The following is a 24,538-nucleotide window of genomic DNA, read 5'->3' on the forward strand; positions in this document are numbered from 1 at the left end:
TCTGGAAATGACTAGACTCAGCAAACAGACAATTATGGCAACTCAAATCCAGAATGCAGCTGTATCAGGTAATTCAGTGGGGGAGGGTGCAGGGAGTGAAAAGAACAAGGAAAAATAAGCGTAGGTCTTCTGGCAAGATATCATCTGTCAATTGATTTCTTGGTCACTTCTGAATGATGGTAGTATCTTCTCTGAGCATTGTAAATTTAGGTAGTTCAGGAAATTCGGGTAAAAGTGTGTTGAAGAAAGTGAAGAGTGAAGGACTACCTCTGGCTTCCCTTTGCTCCTGAGACTATGCAAGACACCCAGACGTGTTTCTTTAACACTACATTAAGAACTGTGACTAAAAGAGGAATAGCATGCTCTGGTTGCTGATTTAAAATCATTTGCTAACAGGGCAATCTTTGTTGTACGGTATCAGGAAGAATTTTGTTTCATTGTAAGAAATGGAAGAAAGAAAGGAATTTACTTCAGAAAACGAAATGGAAATAAGGAAATAGTAATGATATGGTTATATATGATTTGTGTTGAGTTTGTCCTGTTTTAGCAACATCTTTTCCTCTTTAAGACCAGACTTCAGGAACTGGAAAGATGGCACCGCCATTTGATATCACATGCTCCATTTGCAGAGGACCTGGGTTCAGTTCCCAGCTTCCATATTGCAGTTTACAAGCATCTGTAACTACAGCCCTGAGGTTGGGATGCCCTCTTCGGACCTCCATGTGCAGCTGGTATGCATGCTGTGCACTTGCATACATGCAATCAAAAATAGTTTTACACATGAAATAATAAAATAAAGTCTTTTAAAAATTCCAAAAAGAATAGACTTGAATCTTGCCTTTAGAATTTGTACATGTCTGTGTGAAAATAAAAAAAACTGAATGTTTATTTCAGACTAATTATGGTATTTTCTGAAGTAGTATTTTACTTTTTCTATGAGGATATTCCTGTGTGTATAGATCCTGTCTCCCAATAGAGTCCAGTTCAATACTGAATATCATCAAAATTGGGCACTCTTGCTTGTTTTTCCTCTTCATTTCTTCATCTCAGACATTTATGATGACTGTAGCCCTGGACTAAAAGAATAATGCCTGGAGAGAAATTGTTTTTCATTCTCAGTGCAATTATTTCTATCATTTTTATCTGAAAATTTTGTGTGCATTCTTTTTTAATTCCTGGTTGTTCACTTTCCGGATAATCATTTGCATTTGTAATAGGTGCAAAGGTAACATCTGCCTCCAAGTTAACTCCTCTGTCCACTGTTCAGTGAAGCAATGAAGCATTGGAACTGTGAGAACATAGCTCAAATGTTGCTGCTAGTTAATAATTCTTCATGCTTGAAGTGTTGCATCTTTTGCACCTTGAGTCTATTAATCTTGAAAATAACATGAGTTACAATGGTTCTCACTCAGCGCTTTTGAAGACAACAACAGAAAAGTGGGCTAAGAGGGGAAAGGAATTAAATTACTGTTTCTCACTGCAAGCTTCTTATAAATACTTTTGAGAGCAGCTTATAAGACAAGAGATAATAATTTTACTAATATAATATTTTATTTGTTGAATGAAAATTTAGTGTGATATGCCAGCTTCAGGAACAAACAGAATACTCTGAAAGGTAAACAGAAGATTGTTACTTGGTTAGGGATGGATGCTTGTTTGAAAGTCTTCCTCTTGGCACTGAGACACTGGCAGGTACCTGTGTAGGCCCTGTGCGGGCTCTGTGAGGACGCTGTGCATGCTGCGAGTCTTTGAGTTCACATGTGGTCCATGCTGCTGGGTCTGCAAGACAGTTTCCTTGGGTGTTATCCATTCCCTCTGGCTCTAATGACAATCTTTCTGCTTCCTCTGCTGCATATTCCTGATGGGAGAATTTGAGAAAGACATCATCTCACTTAGGACTGAGTCTTCAGAAGTATCTCACTCTCTAGAGATCAGAATATTTGGTATGAAAAACTTTTATATTCAATAAACACACACACACACACACACACACACACACACACACACCGATGTATAATACAGTTCTACCCCTTTGGGAAATTGGATCTAGTCCATAACCACATGAAAAAATATTCAACTTTGCTAGTTTGCTAGTAGGTGAAAAGTGCTGTAATATAGATAATAGAGTGAAATACTTTCTTTTTCACTTGTTTGATTCCAACCAAAAAAATTAGAAATATGATACCTAGTACTTGTAAGAAAAGTTTTTTTAAGGATAAAGTTTTATATTTATATTTAAATAGTTTATAGTTTTCTGAAGGTAATTTGACAACTTAGGTGAAATACTTAAGGGAAAAATTGTTTGACAAGTTCACTTCTCAAAATTTATTGTATAGTAACATACAATATTATATTGTATATAGTAGTATAGATTCATAAATATTTAATTGTCAGATGAAATAAATATATTGAATAATTTAAACTCTAAATTTTGTATAAAATAGGATTGAGTTAATCCATATGCTAAATGGATGCATTTGACAAAAATGTCTTAAACCATTAAATATGAAATACGTATGAGAATTTAAAGTTAAGGGAGAAAAATCCTACTGTTAATTGAAAAATACTTTACAAAACATAATGCCATCTGTTTAAAGTGTGTTCTATTTACTGCACAGATAAACATTTATGAACATCATGAACATCAGTAGCATCATGAAAGTTATTATTTATGAGAAGCTTTTTAGGTAACTTAAGTGAATTTTCTCACCTCCAGTTTCTCAACTTTGAAAATTAACATGTATTATTTGTGTAATGACAGCAGGGAATGTAATATGCCAGGAAAATGATAAGCTTAGTTGTTGGGAGCCACCTGGAGGCACAGGTGGTCCTGCAGTTTGGAGGTAGCCACCTGGGGCTGAGCACCCTTGCCTGCACCCTTGCTTGCACATGCTCAGAACAGCAGAATGGCATTAACCAATCAGGACAGCGTTCAAGCCTCTCCACCGCTTAAAAGCAGCTGCCTCTGGGCCCAACTCTCTCTCTCTAAGCTTTCTCTTGTCCCTGCTCTATCTTCCCTTCCCCCAATTTTCCTCAAGGGAATGCTCCAAATAAAGATGTGACCAGAGAAGGAATTCTCGTTTTTGGTGGCGTTCATTCCTGCTGGACAGGATGGCCCCCCGCAACTGGTGCTCGAAATCCCGGGACACTGAGGGACCCTGGCAACTACGCCGGGGGACCCTGAGAAGGAAGCGCCCAGCAACGTGCTGTAAGCCTGGGAGAAAAAGCTGAAATCAGATACCAGGACACAGAGAGCCGTGAATTTCAGAACTCTGAACAGGTGGAGTGGTGAGTGACGTCAGTTGAATCCCCCAAAAAGGGGAGGAAAAAGAATTTCAAAGTATAGGCCTAAAAAAAAAAAGAAAATACAAAAAAAATCAATCAAAGTTAAGGTATCTGAAAGAAGGTACAGAAAGCAACGGGGAAGAAAAATCCCTTAAGTTCAGTGCAGGAGGAATGTGAACAGCAGCAAAAAAGGCGAGGTAACTAAGGCGGGACTATGAGGACGATGGGGTACGGGAGACCGCGGCTTCCGCTCCTTCTCCGTCCACCTGCGTACTCGCTGTTAGAGACTGGAGGCAACAGTCTCATAGGGAGGCGAGTTTGAGAGTTCAAAGACTGCCTTCCCTATTCTTAAAGAGCCACAGAGCTTTTGGAGGTGATTTTCGCCTAATTTTGATAAGAGAGCTCAGTCTCTGGCTCTCACGTACAAAAAACTTTAATTTTTGATTGAGGAAGTAGCCGGCCCGGCCGTGGTGGCGCACGCCTTTAATCCCAGCACTCGGGAGGCAGAGGCGGAAGCTGCGTAGCAGCGCCGCTAAAGACCTAAAGACGGAAAGGGGCCAAACTCTGAACTGTGTTTCCATAGCAACATGGGCGGGCGGAGATGAGTTCCCAGAGAACGGGGCTCCGTGCGCTGGCAGACCGGGCAGGAGAAGCCCCCCCACGGGTGGGCGGATGCCCCCCTCGCCGGAGCTTGGCGGTGCGAATTCAATGCCTGAGGTGAGGCTGAGGTACAGTTCGCAGTTACGGGATAAACGGCGAGCCGCGCACGGCCCGGGGCAGAGCCATGCCTTTGGGCCATGCGGAGCGCACCACGGTGGGCCGCGCCTCAGAGACGGAGCTGTCGCCTTGCCTTCCGCTGCTGCTGCTGCTGCCGCCCTCAGCCAAGGTCGCCAAAAATTCAGTCAGATAAAAACATTTGTCGCCAAAAATTCAGTCAGATAAAAACATTTATCCCCCAAACAACGTCCCGTCGTCAGCAGGAAGTAGTCAGATTGATGGTCTACGCCCACTCTCCCTCAAAGAACTGGTCCTAATTATCATAATAAAGGCACGTCAACCTGGTTACCATTACCTTTTGCCTGAGGCAACGGGTGGAATAAAACAATGCTACCTAGAGGTTTTTTTTCATCTGAATAGGGGAGCTGGAGAGATGGCTCAGAGGTTAAGAGCACTGCCTACTCTTCCAAAGGTCATGAGTTCAATTCCCAGTGACAACTGTTTTGGGGTTAAACAATAGAGGGGGACTACCCTACCAGTAACAGCTTCCCCCAGAGAAAGGATTTCTCTTGCATTCTATACACTTAATTTTTAATTCAAAATTTTGCTGGTACAGGCAAACAAGATTTGCTTTGTGATACAGAGACCTGCAGGTCTCTAAGTTCAAAACCAGCCTACTTCCAGTACTGATTGTGCTGAATTTTTACACTGAGAGTTTTTAATACTCTTAAATGTTAATTTGGGAGGAGAGTTTTGTTTATGTTTTTCTAGGAATGCTGACATACATCTGGATGCCAGCGAGACCGACCAGAGAGATAAAGAAGATGACCCAGTGGATGCTGAGTGTCCTGCAAGGAAAGATTCATGCGGAGGCAGCAGAGATGACCTTCTGGGCGGTGCCAAGAGCAGCTGTTTCACACCATCGACTTGAGCAACACCCTGTGCAACCTCTTATCTCTTAACAATTTTCTGACTGACTCTATTTTGCCTTTTCCTTCCTTAGGAATGGGTGGGAGCAGAGATATTCTTGGCATGCTGTGTCTAGGTGGAAGTGCTGTATGTCTTTGATTGGTGTGCTACCTGCTAGCCCAAGTGAGGTGGGACAAGGTCTTTGTGACACAGGCCTTGGCAGCCTTGGTATGTGTATCCTCACCCCAAGTTTGACTCTCAGCTTCTAAAAAGCTCATAGGCAATTAGCCATGCATAGCCTTTGTACCCTCTAGGGACCAGATAGTCCCACAAAGCATGGAGGAAGGTATGCATAGGCGGAGGGTGTGCAGACACAGCCCTAGCACTCCCAGGGAAGTAGTTGTCCCATTGCACGGGAAGGGTGTGTCTTGCTTTTCTTTTCTTTAATCGGTCCACACATCATGAGGTGGGGACCAGATTGAAGAATAGTTTTGCCTTATTGCTCTTATTAACAAGAGAAGAGGGAGATGTTGGGAGCCACCTGGAGGCACAGGTGGTCCTGCAGTTTGGAGGTAGCCACGTGGGGCTGAGCACCCTTGCCTGCACCCTTGCTTGCACATGCTCAGAACAGCAGAATGGCATTAACCAATCAGGACAGCGTTCAAGCCTCTCCACCGCTTAAAAGCAGCTGCCTCTGGGCCCAACTCTCTCTCTCTAAGCTTTCTCTTGTCCCTGCTCTATCTTCCCTTCCCCCAATTTTCCTCAAGGGAATGCTCCAAATAAAGATGTGACCAGAGAAGGAATTCTCGTTTTTGGTGACGTTCATTCCTGCTGGACAGGATGGCCCCCCGCACTTAGCTTACTTAAGATTTTAGTATTTAAGCAGCATAGCTGCAAGCTAACTGAATCTTTTTCACCTCTTATTTTTCTTCACTTTTTCATTCAATAGTCATTCCCACTCTGCATATAAAGGAAGCTCCATGCTAGATTAAACATACCAAATGACCAGATGTGGCAGAAAAGCCTACAATAAATTCCATGTGAAAAAGTTATGGAGCAAATCTAAAGTAGGGTATTGGCCAATTCAAGACTCAATTAACAGAAAATTTGCAATCTGGTCAAAATAAATGTTCAAATAAAATGGAAATATGTATGCCTTTTACCACTTCACAACTGAAAATGAAATTCCATAAAATCTGTACATAGAAGATACAGTTTAAAATGTCCACTTTGCTTCCAACTCTCCATGGAGTCAGAGAGAACTCTTACTGCCAGCACACAGTTGATATTTCACACAGAAAAAGAACCGGTTTCCATTCTCTAGTAAAAGGAAACAACACGTGTGCGGTCCTCGTTCTAGAGAGTAGTGTTCCAACAAACCTGTTTTGAAAGCCCCTGGTAAGTACAGGACAATTTTGGATATGAAGGATTTTAAATTACACTTGTGGTCATGGTCATCATTATAGAAGAATTAGATGGTTGCTGGAAGATGAGGTTTGTATTTCTGGGTGGAAGATAGAGAGAGGACCAGTGAGTTTAGACTCCAAGAATGAAGGAGAATGAGAGAAACAAATAAAGTGGAATCCAAGAAAGGGAACATAGTTACCTGGAAAAAGAAATATTTTCTGCTTAAAATACCACGTAGCTAAGTTTTCTGAAAATGGACATTGTGGGGTGCACTAGACTTTTGTAGGTAGAACTTTAATTTATCTTGGATTTTGGGTTGAGAAGAAGGGAAAGGATATGTAGAGATACAAAAAAATGCAAACTGTTGACTTGAAAATGCATCGGTTACTGTGTTCTGTCCTTGTTCACTCAGTAAACACATCTGTTGAGCGTTCTCTGTGTCCTAGCAATGTATTCCACACAGGTGCCGCAGAGGTGACCTAGGTCTCTGTCCCAGGATGGTATGAAGACTCTGCTTCTGATACTTTTTATGTCGTATTTATCTTTATCTTTAAATATGTCATAAATGTAGTTTACTCATAACAAAAAGACCATAATAACAAAAATTAAGAAATTATCTTTTTATAAGGTAATGTGTCACTGAATGAGCTCATTATTGATTTTTTCATGCAGTGTGTTGTGATGGATTCTGACTGCTTTTTCTTAAACAAGACTAACAATAAAAAGTGTACTTTATACCATTTCATTATTCACTACATGCATGTAAAAATTCTTATATGAATTAGAAGTGTCAGAGGAGGAAAGAAAAAATGATTGAAATTAAACCAGGTGGTGGTGGCACACACTTTTAATCCCAGCACTTGGGGAGGCTGAGGCAGGTGGATCTATGTGAGTTAGAGGCCAGCCTGATCTACAAAGAGAGAGAGTTCCAGGATAGCCAGGGCAGTTACACAGAGAAATCCTGTCTCAAAAACCAAAATAAACTGGGGACCTCTCCTTGGGCCTGAGAACCCCTCCAGAATCAAATCTCTTGCAAACCCTAAAATGGCTCCCTTAGTTGAGATATAAACTTCCCTGCTCCCAGAACCATCCTTCCTCCCCCCTCCCCGTCCCATTCCCCCAAGCCATCCCCAATCCTCCCCCTCTCCCCTCTCCCCTCTCCCTAACCATCTTCCCCTACTTCCACCCCCCCACTCCCCATGCACCCGAGTTTGCCTGGCAATCTTGCCTAGTTCTAATATCCAGGAGGATAACTATATGATTTTCTTCAGGTTCACCTTCTTATTTAGCTTCTCTAGGATCACAAATTATAGACTCACAGACCTTTAACTATGGCTAGAATCCACTTATGAGGTGGGCAGCAGAAGAGAGGGTGCCTGAACTGGCCTTGGCCCATAACCATACTGACGAATATTTTGCATGTCACCACAGAACCTTCATATGGCGATGGATGGAGATAGAGACAGAGACACATATTGGAACACTGGACTTAACTCCCTAGGTCCAAATGAGAAGCAGAGGGAGGAAGATCGTGAGCAAGGAAAGCAAAATCAGAGGGGGCCTTCATCCGACGATGGATGGAAATAGAGACAGAGACCCACATTGGAGCACTGGAAGTCAGGACCGCGAAGGGTGCGTTCACCCACTGATATAAGGGGACTGATCGAATGAGAGCTCACCAAGGCCAACTGAACTGGGACTGAACGAGCATTTGATCAAACTGGATTCTCTGAATGTGGCTGACATGGGGGCTGACTGAGCCCCCGAGGTCCAAATGAAGACTGAGAAGCCATTGACAATGGCACTGGGTCTTGTTTCGTCTGCATGGACTGAGAAGCCATTGACAATGGCACTGGGTCTTGTTTCGTCTGCATGGACTGGCTTTTTGGGATCCTGGCTTGTTTGGATGCTCACCTTCCTGGACCCGGAAGGGGGGGGAGGAACTTGGATTTCCCACAGGACAGGAAACCCTGACTGCTCTTGGGAATGGTGAGGGAGGAGGAGAGGGAGTGGGGGGAGCAGGAGGGTATTGGGAGGAGGGGAGGAAGTGGAAAGAGTATTTTCGGATACTTGAATACAAAAAAAAATAAACAAAAAGTACAAATAAGCAAACCACCACCACCAATAACAACAAAGAATTAGAATTAAGGACTGAAATTACAAAAGCATGGGCGGTGAGATACATCTTAATAGGAAAACTTATGTGCATGTGGAAGAGAATAAATTTGTGATTAACTTATAGTATCGAAAAAAACAGCTCTGACATCAAGAGACACCAGTTGCCAAATATAATATAACTTCCTTAGGCTGAATTAGGAGGAATGGAGGAAAGAATTAGCGCTAGCTTCGAGGTATGGCAAATGGGACATAGGGAAACAAACTAAAGATAAACGGAAATTGGCAGATTTGACATCAAACAAGCAGATGTGTATGTATCAAATTACAGCACATAAGAAGAAAAGACAATATTCCCACTGTGACATAAAAGGATAGTTAGGTCCCCCTAAAAGAACTTTGATGCTTATGTATGTGTGGGGCTTCTGGGGAGAATTAAGCATCAGTCACGGATTGTCTGGGCTCCAGGATAAGAGTGAAGAATAGGAAAGCAATAGCTTGCTCCCTCTCATAGAGGACACCATGAAAATGTGGTCATCCAAGGTCTAAAAAGGATCTCCTCTAAAAGTAAAATCAGCGAACACCTACATCTGAAACCTCTCAGCTTCAGAACTGTGATAATAAATGTTGACACTGTACCTAAGCTATCTACTGTACATAACTAGCAAGGATACAAAGATTTCCTTAAAACTGCAAGAGCAAAACAGAAAAATGAGATTGTACAACTGAGCCATGGAGATAAAAACCTACAGAAGGAAATAACGATGTAAGAAGTTTCTTGACTTTACTAGGTTTTAAGTGGACAAGAAGTACAGATTAAAACCACAGCAAGATTCTGCTTCATAGCCATATTTGGCTTAGACAGTTTGACCTCACAGATATTGGCATAAATATGGAATATCTAGAAGTCCTCATGCATTCCCAGAGATGGTCAGTCAACTATTGTGAGCCGTTTGGAGAGCAAGTAAGGAAAATATAGTATCATAGATATCTTGTGGGGATCTTTATATTACATCATTGCAGAAGCAAAATATGGAAAATGATCTAACTGTCCATCAATAAGAGATGACGAAATCACAGCACATCAAACATAGAAATGCATTGCAAATGAATGTACTTGCAGGTAGGTCAGTGTTTTTGCATATAAATCCCTGATGTCCTTGAGTGATAGAAGATCATGTAACCATATATGAAGAATAACATTTAGATGCATATCTGCCTTTTTACTATTGCCTCATATTCTATGGCTAACAATATATCTATTATAAATGTATATTTATGACAAATCTAAATTCAGAACAACAGCTACTGATCCTAGCTTGCTCCAAGAATTCAGAGTTCAGAAAAGGCATCTAATAAATGACAGTATCTGTTAGAAAGGCAGGGTACAGAACAAAGTCATTGAAAAACCTGCCTGTGGCACGTGGAGGGGGCCTTATGGGAGCAATCCAGATTATACTCTGTGGAGTTCTTATATAGTGGAAACACAGGCATGTGTCTATTTGCCCAGCAAGAATGCGTGACTGCATTTGTGAAGCTGTGGCAATAATAAGAGCTCTCTTGAGCCTGGATAGCTACTTGAGCATGCACGACCTCAACTTTTTCAGTTCTATCCCCTGCCCCACCTCATAGATGAAAGACAAATAAAAGCTAGGTCCTTACCACAGATGACAACGTTAGCATAAAGTATTTGAAATATCACTTAGCTTAAAGCTTACAAAAACATGAAACAGTCTTAGACGGCTGAGTTCTGAAGAGACCTAAAGCTTGGGGCTTAGTGAGACCAGCCCAAAAGCCCAGTCCTCATTTAGAGTGTACATGTTTTTCCAAATGAGGCATGTGGAGACAGTGGTTCCCTGCCCTTCCATGGAGGAGGAGGTATGGACTTGTGGTAGCACTAATACAGAGGAACCCCAAGGTGAAATGTAATCTATTAAGTGCAATTTCATGAACTGGGAGTGAGTATTTAAGTGTTCTTTATAAAATTCTCTTGGTAATTTTATGGTTAGCTGAATAAGAATACCAAAAAGCAGTTAAGGTACTACAGTAGTCCATTATCCATGTATTTCTAACAGCTAACATTAATATTATTATAGCTGATAATCAAGATTTAAAACTGATAAAAGTTGATTACTCAATTGTGTTTGATTTGAACAAGGAATTTACCATATCAAAGTGTTGCTCAAGCTTTGCTCATGTGTTTTTGGTTTCAGAGCCATTGGACAGTCTCAATACTGTTGTAGTGGCAATCTGTTTAACAGTTTTCCCACAGTCTTACCAAAATCTAGATTTTGAATATGTCAGTCTCTTGTGCTTTCATCCTTGGTGTCGTTCCTCTTTTCTCTACTGCCCTCAGAAGACTCTATGCTACTACTTTCATGTAGTTCTTGAGACTCCACAGACACAGAGTCTCTCTATGGGGAATCCACTTACTCACCACTGTCATATCTTAGGTATGGCTGGAGTGTGTCGGAAGAGCTCATGTCGTGGCCCTGCTGATATGATAAATGGTGGGACCTTTAAGAGGTTGAGCTCTAGTGGAAGTCCTTAGACTCTTGGGGGCAGTGATCTAGGAAGGGATTGAGTAGCAATCACCAGACCCCTGAGCTCGTTCAAGATTAAGTTATAGAAGTGAGCCCAACCCCTCAACCAATTTTTGAACTTCTTGTATATTGATGCAGCCTCTCCCTCCATTTATTTACAAGGATGTCCTTGCTGGAGCCAGCACTATGACGTTTCATTTTTCAGCTTCTAAAACAACTGTAGGCTCAAAAGTCTGCAGCTTCAAATTTTAGTTATAAAAATGAAGAATGGACTAATATAAGGATAGTAAAATAGGCTTTCTTGAGCACTGGGGATGTTCTTAAACTACTTCATGGCTATTAAATACAGGATTCTTACAAAATTCAATCTGAAAGTGTTCTTCTTATCTTTTAGATTACTGTGGTACTGAAGGTTAAGGAAAGTTAGCCGTGCTTACACAATCAGTAAATGAGAATAGTCGCAGGACTTGGTCATGTACCACAGTCTGCATACCTAACAAAGAAGCCTACAGCTGACCTAGGAACTTAATTCCTGAAATTTTACTTTAATGATTTTACCACCTTACATTTGTTACATCATGGAACGACCTACAACAATCTCCCTCCCCAGTCTAGATGTTCTTTGAGCTTCTATAAAGACTCCACATCCTAGAAAAATGCACAATATAGAGTAGAAACTAAGAACACTTACTAAGTTAAAAATCATGTTGCTCTAGGGTATAGAATTCACTAGGGTATGTAATTAAGTATGGTGTGAATGCAATGTTTCAGTGTATAAACATTGTTAAAATCCTTTGTAAGATAACATGTATATATATTTTAATAAGAATAATAAGAACAGCAAATGATAAACAGAAGTGTATAAGGGACTTCTAAACTTATGTAAATATACACTAGACTGGCTTCATGGAGATAGGTTAGTGTTTGGTCACAGATGTTACAGTGGTGGTTAAAAACTGTATCTTTTTCATCTTATTTTTCTGAACCAGTGGAATTAAAATTTAATCATAATATTGTGATGTTTATAATCATCCATAATTCATATAAATACTCATGGGTATTTATTTCTGTTCATTTTGTAAGCACACATATGCGTTCATCAGGTAAGTCATTTTTCTCATTCTATAAGGAACAACCTTTGTATAGCTCACTGGAGAGGAAAACATAGACTTTCACCTAGTTCCTCTTCTAAATTATTGAATTGTATGTTAAAAAGAAGATATATCACTGGTGTTGTCCAAAGGAGACCTTTTTCCATTTAACTTATCACCTTTTAAGGGGGTTGCCAAAAAGGGTGCTGACTGTTGACATAATAGCCTCCTTCCTTATTTCTTAAACCGAACCTTTACAAAAATTTACTGCTCCATTTTTTTGCTTGTTTCTCTTTCCTTTTAAACATTTTACCTGCTTCTCTTCTTCAATTTGTAGTTTGTTTGACTCTCATGGCCAAGGAAATGATCCTTTCTTACACTAAATCTTGGCAGTGTCAACCTATGCTAACAAATCTATTTTCTAGCCAATCAGGAGGAATATATAAATCAAACGTAAAGCTGCAAGCCTACAAAGACCCTTTGTTATTGTTGCTGCTCTTGCTGTGGTTCAGCACTAGAACAGAAAGCAAAAGCCCGAGCTCATGGTACCAGAAGAAATTCATTATGATCAGAGCACCCATATGATCAGGGACAGAGACCAGTTTATCTCAGTGACAGGCAAAGCCTTGCTTTGCATTCCAATAAGCACAAAAGAAAGAAACGTCATCTTCCATCAGCCCAGCCCATGTGGAAGGAAGAAAGCAAGCTGAAAATTGTAGGAGAGTTGATTTCGCTACATGTTTATGTTAATAGGGTGTTTGACTTTTGAATGCTTCATAAACCTTGCTATGTTCTGTGCTATTTGAGGAGTAAAGCAGCTGGAACCCTGCCAGGAGCCTTAATTGGAATCGACTTAGCAGGGGCTGACAAGGGTTCCTAGTGTTTAGTTTCAAGCTTATTATAAAAACGCAAAACTATGTGCTATTTATTTTCTATTCCATGTTGGGTTGTGCCATAAAGGTAAGACTTAGCTGCATTAGGAAATAAGCTAATTCTTCCCTTGTCTGCCCCAGACCAATGATTCTGATGTGAGCAACTCTGGTGTGGTCGCCCTCACCAGCTATAGCCTCCCTTCTAATGTACCAGAAGACCTTGTGGAGATATTCACCCTCACGTTTAGATTATTGGCTAACTGGGATGCAAAAGGCCTAGCTATGGTTGAGCTAGGGAGCTGTGTGGTGGATTAGCCACCCATGTGGTGAGCAAGGCCACAGAAATATATTCTAAAATGGCTCGTAAGGTCTCTTGGGTTTCCACTACTGGGGGTTAACCTGCCACAAGTTGACAGTCACAAGCACAGTTTGGTTAACTTTCAGCTACAGACAGGGGTGAATTCTTTGGTGTCTGACAAATTTTACAGAATTTATGATTTTTTCCATAATTTTTTGATTGAAAAAAATGTACAAAACATTCTTATCTCTTTGCCTCTTCTGCATAGCTCTGTGAGCCCTGAGGGGTGAGATATGATGATGCCATCCTAGTTAGAAAAGTGTTCCAAAATCACATTCTTTATACACACTGTCCCTTTGTGCTAGCTCCTATCTCCTGCAAGAGGAAGCATCTCTGATAATGGGTACAGGAAGCACTGATCTATGGGGATAGCAGAATGTCATTAGGAATCTTTGCTGTGCTCCTTAGCAGAACAACAGCATTTGGTTGTTCCCTTAGGCCTGTTCAGTATAAAGTTGATTATCACAAGCAGGCTGGTGACTTCCAGCCACACAAAACTGATGAGTTTCTCTTTCCACCAAAATTTAGGAATTTTGTGATTTTGTTTCTTTTTTATTGTTTGTTAAATTAAAATGTAATGACATTTTCTCTGTTCCCCTTCCTCCATTAAAAGCAACTACGTACCTCTATCCATACCCTCAAATTCATGGCCTTTGGCTTCTTTTCTTTCAGGTAGGATTCTTTTTTATCTTCAGTCTGTTCCAGTGTTGACTTATTCCACCTCGACTGTATTACTTGGTATACTGTGGCCTCAAATGTCAAAATAATCTGCTTTCTGGAGGTATGTGAAGTGTCATGTGATGAGTTATATACTAGTGACACAATGTCTGTATGACAAGTGGCTGCTATCTTGACATCCTTAACGGCATTTGGATGGAAGAGAACTTTCAATACATGGATTTAGTGATCATCTAAAATATTATCTCTTTAATAGTCCTGACATCAGAAAAATTAAATCTAAGAAGGGTGATATTAGCCTAGTGTTAAATTCTGGAAGGGGACTAAGGAAAAAAAAAAAACCTGTATTCTTTTGGGATCAAGTCATGTGTCCAGCTTTTGTTTGATAAGAAAGACAACACCTGAAAGCATATGCTTGGCTTATTATTCAACATCTGTCTTCAAGGCAGCAAGATATTGAAGAGAATGACCAAAATGAAAATATACCTTGTTGCTAATCTTCGAAGCAATGCTTTGATCTTTATTTAATAGAGAACATATTTGATGTCCCTGACCAGGTTAGTGGTTTTTCATCTCTGCTAACTACTAAGACTTTGAGTTTTCCTGCTGCTGTTGGTTTGTTTGTTTGGTTTTTAAACCAGAAATAAATATTATACATTCACTAAGTGCTTTACTGCATTTCTAAATGTAACATTTCTTTCAACTTATTAATAATGATGAATTATACTGACTTATTTTGGAATGTTAAACTCGCATCATTTTTGCGGTACAAATCTAGCCATGTTCTTGAATTTTATTCTCCTTTCTTCTTTCAACTTCTTGCAGTAGACACTGTGGACTTTGATTTGGAAACTTTATTTTCTAACGTTGGCCTCAATGAATCTCCCCCTAATTGTTGCTTTATCCTAACTTATATAGTTTGATAATCCAGGTTTTCATTTTTATGAGGTTCGATTCAAAATGTTTTCTAACTTAGCTTCAAATTACATTTCAATACAAAAATTAAAATATAAATTAGCAAAAAAGAAAAGAAAAATACTGGGGAATTTCCCAGACTTGGATTATCTATACATAATTTCACTTTCAGCTCAATTCCATTAGCATTAGTGAACATGTTAGCAAAGATTCTATTATTACCTTGATTATCAGTGATGTGTTGAAAAGTAATCTCTATAGACTTTAAAAGAATGTCTACTGCTAATCTCTGTCAAATGGACTTTTTTTTATTTTAAATCTTCTCTCTCTCTCTCTCTCTCACTCTCTCTCTCTCTCTCTGTGTGTGTGTGTGTGTGTGTGTGTGTGTGTGTGCGCGCGCGCGCACGTGTATGTTCTTGTCTGATTTTCGGTATGTATTTGCCACATAGTGTATATATGATCCGAGAACAACCATGAGTGTGGGTCCTCACCTTCCAGTTTATTTGAAATGGCATCTCTTGGTCACCACTGTGCTGGCCAGGCTAGCTGGTCTGGCAGCTTCCTGGATTTCTCAGTGTCTGCCTGCATTTTGCTATAGGAGAACTGAGAATATAGGAGTGCTTTACTTTAGCAGGGCTTAAAACCTAATATTTCCAAATGTGTGAATAAGCCTATAATAGTCTTTGAAGAGAAGTGTATTAATTCCCTGTATAAATATTGCAAAGGCAACCACCCTTTAGGAATTGAGTAGTTGTTCATTTATCCAACATGAAGAAATAATTTCTGATTTTGAGAAAATGATGTTGAATATGTAAAGTAAAAGCATTTGGGTTGCTTTCTTATCTTTATACAGTTTTGGCATCAGTACTTGATCTTCTGAAAAGATGCTACTGTATCATGAGAAAGATCTTACTGTGCAGTTGGGAATGGGTGAAGAAAAATAAAACATTAACTACTCCTGAAATTATGACTATGAACCTTCATGTGGTGTTTCCCGTGTGCAGTCATTCTTTCCTGTTCCACAAGACCACACCAGGATTTTTCTCTCCTGGAAACTTTAAAACCCTAGCCATCCTCACAGCTATTCTGTGGCCCACAGTTATCCTACAGCCCTCTCCACCCTCAGAGTTATCCTATGGCTCTAAGTTAGTTTCTTTTATTGTTAAAATAATTGAAACATTAAGACTAGAACAACCAGAACCAGCCCAGCGACTACTTGCAAACTCCCTGCTTTCCTGTGTGCGGCTCTCGTGGCTGCCATAGTGACGATGTGCTGGTGTCCAAAACAAATTCTTTATTCATTGCACAGGTCCCATCCTCCGTTGTGTATGCATCAGCCTATTTCCAGCAATCTTCTTCTCTCATGTCTATAGTTCTTTGAGTTTTGCTGTGCAATTCAAAATAGAGTAAATAATTTGTTCATCCCATCTCAAAAAAGTTGTTTTTTTTTCTCTTTACAGCAAACTTTGGAGTTCTCATTAAAATTTCTCTCTTTCTTTCTCTCTCTCCCTCTCCAATCCCTACTGTGTGTGTCCTTTTATCTCATTCTTTACTCATTATTCTCTGTTGTTCTCCAATTTACAACAGCTTCTTCTTTTTTTTGAAACCAACAAATAACGTCTGCCTTGGTGGTCTCCTGGACCACTCTTGGCTTTTGTGTTAGGCCTTACAACAGCAGCATTTTTATACAAACCTTCCTTCACTCTGTTCCTTATGCCACACCACCAGTGGTTTTCAGATGTTTGTACTCCTCTTTCTTTACTAAGGCAGTCTCTTATTGTCCTTTTCTGGCTCCTGAAACCTTCGCCTGCCTTCTAACAATATGAGCCCCAGGTCTTCAATTCTGTTCACATCATCCTGTACACTAACTCTCCAGTTTTGTCTAATCTTATGGTTAAATGTGGTGTCACCTTTATTTTGACATGTGTCATGAATTTATCCTCCCAATTAAACATCTTACTGAATGAACTTGAGTTTCTTATCCTCAGTGTAGGTTAGAGGAAGGGGTGTGTGTGTAACAACTGCTCTTCACCTAGACAGTCAGTGATGCAAGGGAAGTAATGCTCTTCCATCAACAAATGACACTTGGAGGTTCTTGAACTGCATCTTTTCAAAAATAAATTTATTTGTTTATTTATTTTATATCCTAGTCCATCTCTCCCATGCCTGTCTGTTCCCACCCCAATCCACTCCTCCTTCATTTCTGTTTAGGAAAGGGTAGGTCTCTCACAAGTATCATCAAAACATGGCGTATCAAGTTGCAGTAAGACTAAGCATCTCCCCATGTATTAAAACCTGGGTAAGGCAACCCCATATGAGGGACAAGGTCCTCAAAGTCAGCAAAAGAGTCAGAGGCAGCCCCTGTTCTCATCATTAGGAATTCCACAAAAGGACCAAGCTACACAACTATAACATATATGAAGAGGGCCTAAGTCAGTCACATGCAGGCTCCTTGGTGGCTCAATCTCTGTGAGCCTTTATGAGTCCAGGTTAGTTGATACTGTAAAGTTTTTGTGTGGTGTCCTTGATTCCTCTGGCTCCTACAGTTTTTTCTCTGTGTGGTGATTTCTTTGAAAACTTGTACTGCATCTTTTTCTTCAAATTGGAAGTCATCATATGATCCCCACATAACTAAGGGGGGCTGGAAATATTAAGAGAATCCTGTCTATCCCTGGTTATAAACATGTCTTGTGTATGAGGTAGCTAAAATGTTGGTATATTAAGTTTTATCTTTAACAGCATCTTTTGAACAATAAAACTTTGTCTGCTGGAATTTATACTTGTCCTTTCTAAAATATTCATGTTTCAAAATGGGCATATTATACTGACTTTATATTTAGAAGATCATTAAGTTAAATTGCATAACTAAACGAAATTTTGTTGAAATCAGTTTAGTAGTTTAACATTCGACCTATGAAAAAGAAAGAATAAAGGGCTGGAGTAGGGGGATATATAAAAAAAGACAAAGGGCACTGAGGGATTTACCACTGTGGGGAATATGAAAACCATGAATGGAAATAGACTTAAGAACAAAGACTCTATCAGAACAATTCTTGTACTCCATAAATAGAGGTGCAATAAAGCAAGTCTGGGAGTCAGTGTTGATGACTTCAGCTAGGTGTGTCGAAACCTCTTGTGAGACAGTGACAAATATAAGGAAATAGTCTCAAATGGGTAAAGAATCAGAGGTGAAAAGAAGATGGTCATTGTTAAAAATAGGATTGCAGAGCTCAATAAGGAATGTATTGCATAGGACATAAAATGTATTGAGCTGTTAGTCCATATTGTAGGGAAAGCTAGAAATTGATATAATCTTAGTATTGTTAAGGAACATCTTTATGTATTTTATGTGTTGCTACCCTTAGGAAATATAGAGGGTAACCGTATGGAGCACTATATATTTGAAAGTAGGGCTGTGCACATGGTGTGAAAGGGAAATTAGTTTTACAGTAGTGATACTTGTGTAGGAAGAGGGAGACATCTTACAATGTCAGATTTGAAATTGAGCCTCATCTTGTTTCCAGTAATAGTGTTCCTTCTACCCTTTCTGACAAGTAAGATGTTTGTTTCTAATGCTGACAGCGAAGAGTTGAGGTGAAAACTCTGTACTGATCGAGGATAGACCCACATCGTTGCCACATTGTCCAACTCAGGACTAGGTTTAATTGATTACAGTAATAAATTTTTGAGTATACCTATTAGCATAGACTGTTTCCATGAACTTCCATGTATTCTTTAATAAAATAATCAGCTATGCAATTATTAAAAGAGATATTTATGACTGAGAAAAATATCTTTCACATTTGACAGTTCAAGTATGATTGATCATTGTATTCAGAAGCATTTCAACAAACTGACAGAATGGAAACCTTTGGAATGGATTGACTGTAGGAATCAGTGGGTGGAGAAAATGCAGGAACAGTGAGTTACACAGCTTTTTCAAAGAGTTTGATTTCAAATGGAAGGTGGAAGAGCTGTCTCTTCATGTGTTTAAGCACACAGTTTAAAAGACCTCTATATGTGCTTCTGCTTTCCTTAAGTTATTACTTTAAAAGCAAACAAATTCTCTTTTTCCCAAAAAATATTATTTTTATTTTTTATTTGGGAATTTCACATAGTGCATCCTGATCACACTCACTTTCCAGTTCTCTCAGGGTACACTCTACTCTTGTGGCCTCTTCCTGCCAAAAAGGAAGAAACGAAGGAAGGAAGGAAGGAAGGAAGGAAGGAAGGAAGGAAGGAAGGAAGGAAGGAAAAGAATGAAAGAAAGAAACAGTACAATTTCAGTGTGTGTTATCCATATAGTCACTGGAGCATGATTAAATTCCTGTTGGCCAGCCCCTTAAAGAAAACTGAGTCCCTTAAAGGAAACTGATGGCCAGAAGCCATCAGTTGTGGAGAGCTACACTTCAACACCCTTAACACAATTTTAAGAGCCCTCTTCCATGGTTTTTTGTTTAGACTGTTACATTTTTGGGGGGTGGTAGTTGTTATAGAAGCCTTTTATGTTGGTTTTTCTCAACTATGATTCTGTAGTCATCAATACCACTGCAGAAGCTTCCTTGTCCTTTACAGTCAGGAGGAACAAGGATCATGGACTTCTACATGGTTTCTGGTTGCAGCACAGAACGCAGAAATCCCCATGGTCTCTGGCATTTTGATAAGATACTGAATTTCAGGCAATCATGATAACTAACACAACGTAGCAGATTTCCTGAAGACAGAGGCTTAGACAAAGAGCCTCTGTTAGAGACATTTTGATGCCTTCTTTACTCAGTGGAGATATCTCCTGAGTTGGGGAAAAAGAAGAAAGAGGGTGACTGCTGAGGGCATTTTGTTCTAAATGAGAGGGTTTGGGGTTTACACCTCTCTCTTCGGAAGAAAGATTGCTGATAATCTTGGCTAGCTATAGACTGAGCTTGTATTCTGAGGATTGTACTTCCATCCTTCTTTGCAACAGGACAGGAGCTTTTCAAAAAACATCTGGTTAATAAGTGATTCTCCTGACATCACACATCCTGTGAATTTTATTTCCTTTTGTAGGTATTCGGGCATTTGATAAGACCATCTTTTGCTGCTGATAACCAACATTTAGATGATAGGATTTGGGCTCAGCATATTCTCCCTCATTCATCCAGCCATGCTTTTGTATACTGCAGTTTCATATTTCCAGGATGTCCTGAAGACGGATGATAAGCTGACTGATCATGATGCATGTAGGCAGTAATGAAATACAAGATCTACTGATTTCAGTCACAGTGCTTACAGTCGTTAGACCCGGACTGTATAGATAAATGATTAAACTAGAGCAAAAGAGTAAAGGAAAGCTGTATTGCAAATACAAGGAATTACACAGCTGTCAGGAACTGATAATAAAAACAAAAAGGTCCTCCAAATTGTTCTGACCATAAGAATCAAGAGAAGTAGACAAAACTGCAAACAATATAAAGGATAGAAATGAGATTATTTTCTTCATTCTTTGAAAACTGTTTTGTTGCTTTTGCCCTTTTAAAGAGCACAAGCTAAAGGCATCCTTACTAAGACCTTTGCCTGACATTGCCATTAAAGAAATGGATTATAAAAGAGCAGAACACGCCAGCCCTGAAGGTTCTGTGAAAATGCTGGTCATAGGAAATCGGAATTGGAAAGCAAAGACTAGGCATGCTGAATTTATCTTCTCTGGTGCAAATGCTTTTTCCCCTGCTTCTCTCCCCTTCAAGCCCACGGGTGGAAGCAATGAAATTCACTGACATAACTGGGCCAGTTGCTTTTTATTTCAAGTATGCTGCAAGGAATAGTTGAGAGCAATCATCTGTGCAGAGTAATTGGCTGATGAAGCTCAATATCCTCGGCAATTACAGTCACTGTTCATTCAGGAAGTCCTCCATACATCATTTGAAGGGAGGGCAAAATTGTAAATTATTATAATACTAACCTGTGCAACAATAGTAGAACATGCTGTTATATTGTTAGGAACAGAGTGAGACATGGAATAGAAATTCCTGGCAGAGAAAACACCAGGCACTTCAGTTTCAAGGGGAATGGAAAAGAAGAGCTTGTGGTGCAGGGGCAGTCCTGATGACCCAGACTTACTCCCCAAGCTAATTTTGTGTTCAGAAAAGCCAGCCAAGAATATGACTCCAGGGTCAGAATGAGATTCACGAGAACAAATCATGCAGCTGTCTACCTGCCTGTAAGACTGTAAGAGAACATTTATATCATCCTAAGCATGCCTGTTAGTCACAGGGCTGGAGCAGGCAGGTTGCCAGTGATTGGCCTAGAAATAGATAATCATTAACGATCTGGTGCCTCTTAAAAAAGAAAGTAACGGGAAATGTGGCTATAAAGACCAGAAGTGAGGAGCAATGCATTTCTTACTGAGGCAGGTGCATCAGAGATCACACCTAGAAAGAGATTCTGGTGAGGCAGAGTTAGCGTCCCAGTTTGTAACTAAGAGAATTAGCCATGAGAAACTAAGTGGTATTTCCAAGATAATGCCACAACTCTCAATAATATTTAGCCTTCCTTATCCTCATTCTCCTTTTTATTAGCTTTGACTGTAATCCAGCAAAGGTTGTAGTCATTTAGGTCTATGGTCTACAGATCTGCTTTAGAGATCAATATTTTAGTAGGCTGTTCATTGAGAACTTCAACTTCAGGCTTTCTAATTTGCTTTCGTCACTAATATTTACCTGTTAAAGCATTATATATATTGTTTTGTTATTGGAGCTCACATCTCTTTGAATAAGTGTTTATTCTGTGCTGTCTACATACTCAGTCTCACTGATGGAGTTACTGTCAGTCTAGTGTTCACCAAAACATGGATTATAAAGAGATTACTGAAATGCGTCTTTCTTGAATCATTATGTTTTTGAATGAACTGAAAATGGAGGCCTTCTAGGAATAGTCCCCCCTCTTTCTCTCTCATGTATATGTGTGTATGTGCATGTGCGTGCACACATGTATACATGTATTCTGTTTTGTGCATGTGTGTATAGGTGTGATTTAACATTATGTATCAACTTCTATGTTCCTATCTTCAAAATCCTTTAGATTCTTTTTGCATATATAATATGCCAAAAATCATATGACGCCTTACCCTCTCTACATTTAACTCAATGATAAGTGAAAATTTTAGACAACCAAGCAAGAGGACTGTCATATCAAATACATCAAACAGCACATCAAAACCAGAAACCAAATAAACGTGCATATGTGAGTAAATTAGATTAATAAACACTGTTCTCCTAGGGTTTGTTTTCTGAGTCTACTTCCACATATACATATTTTCTTCGTAAATGTCAGTACTTGTTAATAAAATAAGTGTTTAATAAATCTTGCAGTTCTCTTAGTGTATAAGCTATATGTCCATAGGTAAATATGAAAATGTCCCATGAAACATACTGATAACCAAATTTTATTATGAGTCTAGTGAAAAAGTCAGGTAAATGGGATACCTTGTATCTTCTTGTGTCACCTCCATACTGCCTTCTAAAATAATTATTCTTGAAATTGTACCATCTTACTTTTTCATTTCTGTAGTTACTAATATATATACTTACATCTCAGATTTGGAGCTAGGAGCCTCAAATGAAATGAAACATGAGATAGTTGTCTCTTTGAATCTGGGTTACCTCGTTCAGTATGTTCTTTCTAGTTCCATTCATTTATCTGCAAATTCTGTGATTTTATTTATCTGTACAGCTGAATAGTATTTCATCATGTGTATGTATCACATTTGTATTATCAATTTGTTGGTTGTTCCCATTGTCTAAAAACTTTCCAAGAACTTTCAGGCTGTTTCCATTGTCTAAAAATTATCAATACAGCAGCAAGAAGCATGGCTGAGCAAGTGTGTGTGGAGCAAATTGTCATGTCCTCTGGGTATATGCCAATGAATGACACATACCAGGTCATATGGTAGATCTATTTTTAGCTTTTTGAGAATTATTTATACTTATTTCCATAGCTACTGCAATGGTATATTTTACATACCTATCAACATTATCCTGTAGCATGTGTCATTGTTTGCTGGTCTTTGCCATTTTGATTGAGGTAAGATAAAAATCTCGGTGTTTCAATTTGTATTTTCCTCATTATTAGGGATGATGAACATTTTCTGAGATAACATTTTTTTGAGCTATTACTTAACTATGGCTTGCTTTCTTCTTTTGAGATTTGTCTATTCAGGCCACAAGCCCAATTTTTGACCTTTTGTGTTTTGAGTTTTGCATATTCTGGGTTTTAATTCTTTGTCAGATGTGTAGCTGAGTAGTAACATGCATTTGTTGCTCTTATCTGACTGCAGTGGAGATGTGACTAGAGACTGTGACTTCCACTCTGTGCTAGACTGTACCTTTAACTGTCAACTAATATGCCTCCCTCCTTCTTTAAGCAGTACAACTGCTTAGTTTTTCAAATTAAAGTTTCTGTACAGCTAAAGAAACAATCAGTTAGGTGAAAAGGTGTCTAATGGAAAGTATTTAGCTCAAGAGGGCTCCAGTCTCGTGAGCTCTTTGATAGAAGTAAGTCCTCACGTAAGCACTTAACAAGGGAGTCCATCACATCCTAGCCATTTATTTCCGATACGTAAAGGACAACATCTCTCTATTTTGGAGCAGATAACTTTCAAGAAACTTTTTTTGAAGAAGGGGGTCCTGTTTTTGTCATAAGCTTCACAGTTTCAGGAACTGCAGGAAAATTATTTTCTGATTATTGTAACTCCCAACACTAAGCATTCCATCATAGCACCATGAAATGACTGAGCCATTCATTCATCTTTCATGTACTTCTCATCCTATTAGAAAAATTTTGGATGACTTTATGGTCAAAAACATCTAAGAGGATGTCTTAGTGATGTTTCTGGGAAATATTTATCTTCTTGGTGACTAAAAGCAGAAAGCTCTGATCTTTGACTCTCCTGCCAGCCTCGTTTATCAATTCTGTCTTTAAACATTGCTCTTCAGCTTGGAACTGCAGTAGCCACTGTCAGGCCAGGAGGAAAGAAGCTTTAGGGAATAGATGAGGTACTGAAGATAAGAGAACCAAGGCCACGAGAGACACATTAATCACTAACGAATGCCAAACTCTAAAACTACTTATTTCCACCTATGTGACCACCCCTCTCTGCACTTTCCTTCCTTCTTTGCATTCTTAAAAACAAATAAAAACCTTCAAACACACGTGTTCTACTTTTTTGGCCTCAGTAGCACACTCAAACTCCCTGTGCCACCGTTTCTTTAATGATGAAGTGGAAATAATGATTTTTTCACAAATATAAATCAAGTGAGATGTGAGAATAAAAATGTTAGGGAATATAAATTATACTCACAAGAGAATTAAATGTATCTGACATCAATATTCCAGCTTAGGAGCTCAGGTTTCTCCATTAATGAGAAGATAGCATTCATATTCAAATGCCAGGACTTACGGGACATTAATTATTATACACACTCTTCCCACAGACTCACTTAGTGACCTTTAAGAAATCATTGAACTTACTTGCCCTTTGTTTCTTTCCTCACTGAAAAAATTAGACTGCAAGACTTTTTCTACCTATGTAATGAAGTTGTTGAAGATGAAATTCAGGAAAATATTCAATAATTTAAAAATTATAGTATGCAAATAGATTATATTAATATATCATTT

The 24,538-nt window shown here is 39.2% G+C and overlaps 1 protein-coding gene and 1 long non-coding RNA gene across 2 annotated transcripts in view; one reads left to right on the top strand and one right to left on the bottom strand.

Moving 5' to 3' along the window:
• Positions 1–1,529: 1,529 nt before the first annotated feature.
• Positions 1,530–24,538, bottom strand: part of LOC146895019 (uncharacterized) — a 73,064-nt gene continuing 50,055 nt past the window's right edge. The window contains exons 3-4 of the mRNA XM_087906660.1: positions 1,697–1,858; positions 1,530–1,608 (exon numbers count right to left, since the gene is read on the bottom strand). Coding sequence (XP_087762786.1) covers positions 1,570–1,608; positions 1,697–1,858 — 201 coding nt within the window. The 3' untranslated portion in view covers positions 1,530–1,569. The remainder of the gene's footprint in view (positions 1,609–1,696; positions 1,859–24,538) is intronic.
• On the top strand, positions 4,530–5,714 carry LOC148122179 (uncharacterized). Its single transcript, XR_015737815.1, has 2 exons — positions 4,530–5,099; positions 5,378–5,714. It is a non-coding gene; the product is annotated as an uncharacterized LOC148122179 (long non-coding RNA).

The sequence above is a fragment of the Myodes glareolus genome, chromosome 5 (genome assembly GCF_982192425.1).
Source record: "Myodes glareolus chromosome 5, mMyoGla1.1, whole genome shotgun sequence".
NCBI classification, from domain to species: Eukaryota; Metazoa; Chordata; class Mammalia; order Rodentia; family Cricetidae; genus Myodes; species Myodes glareolus.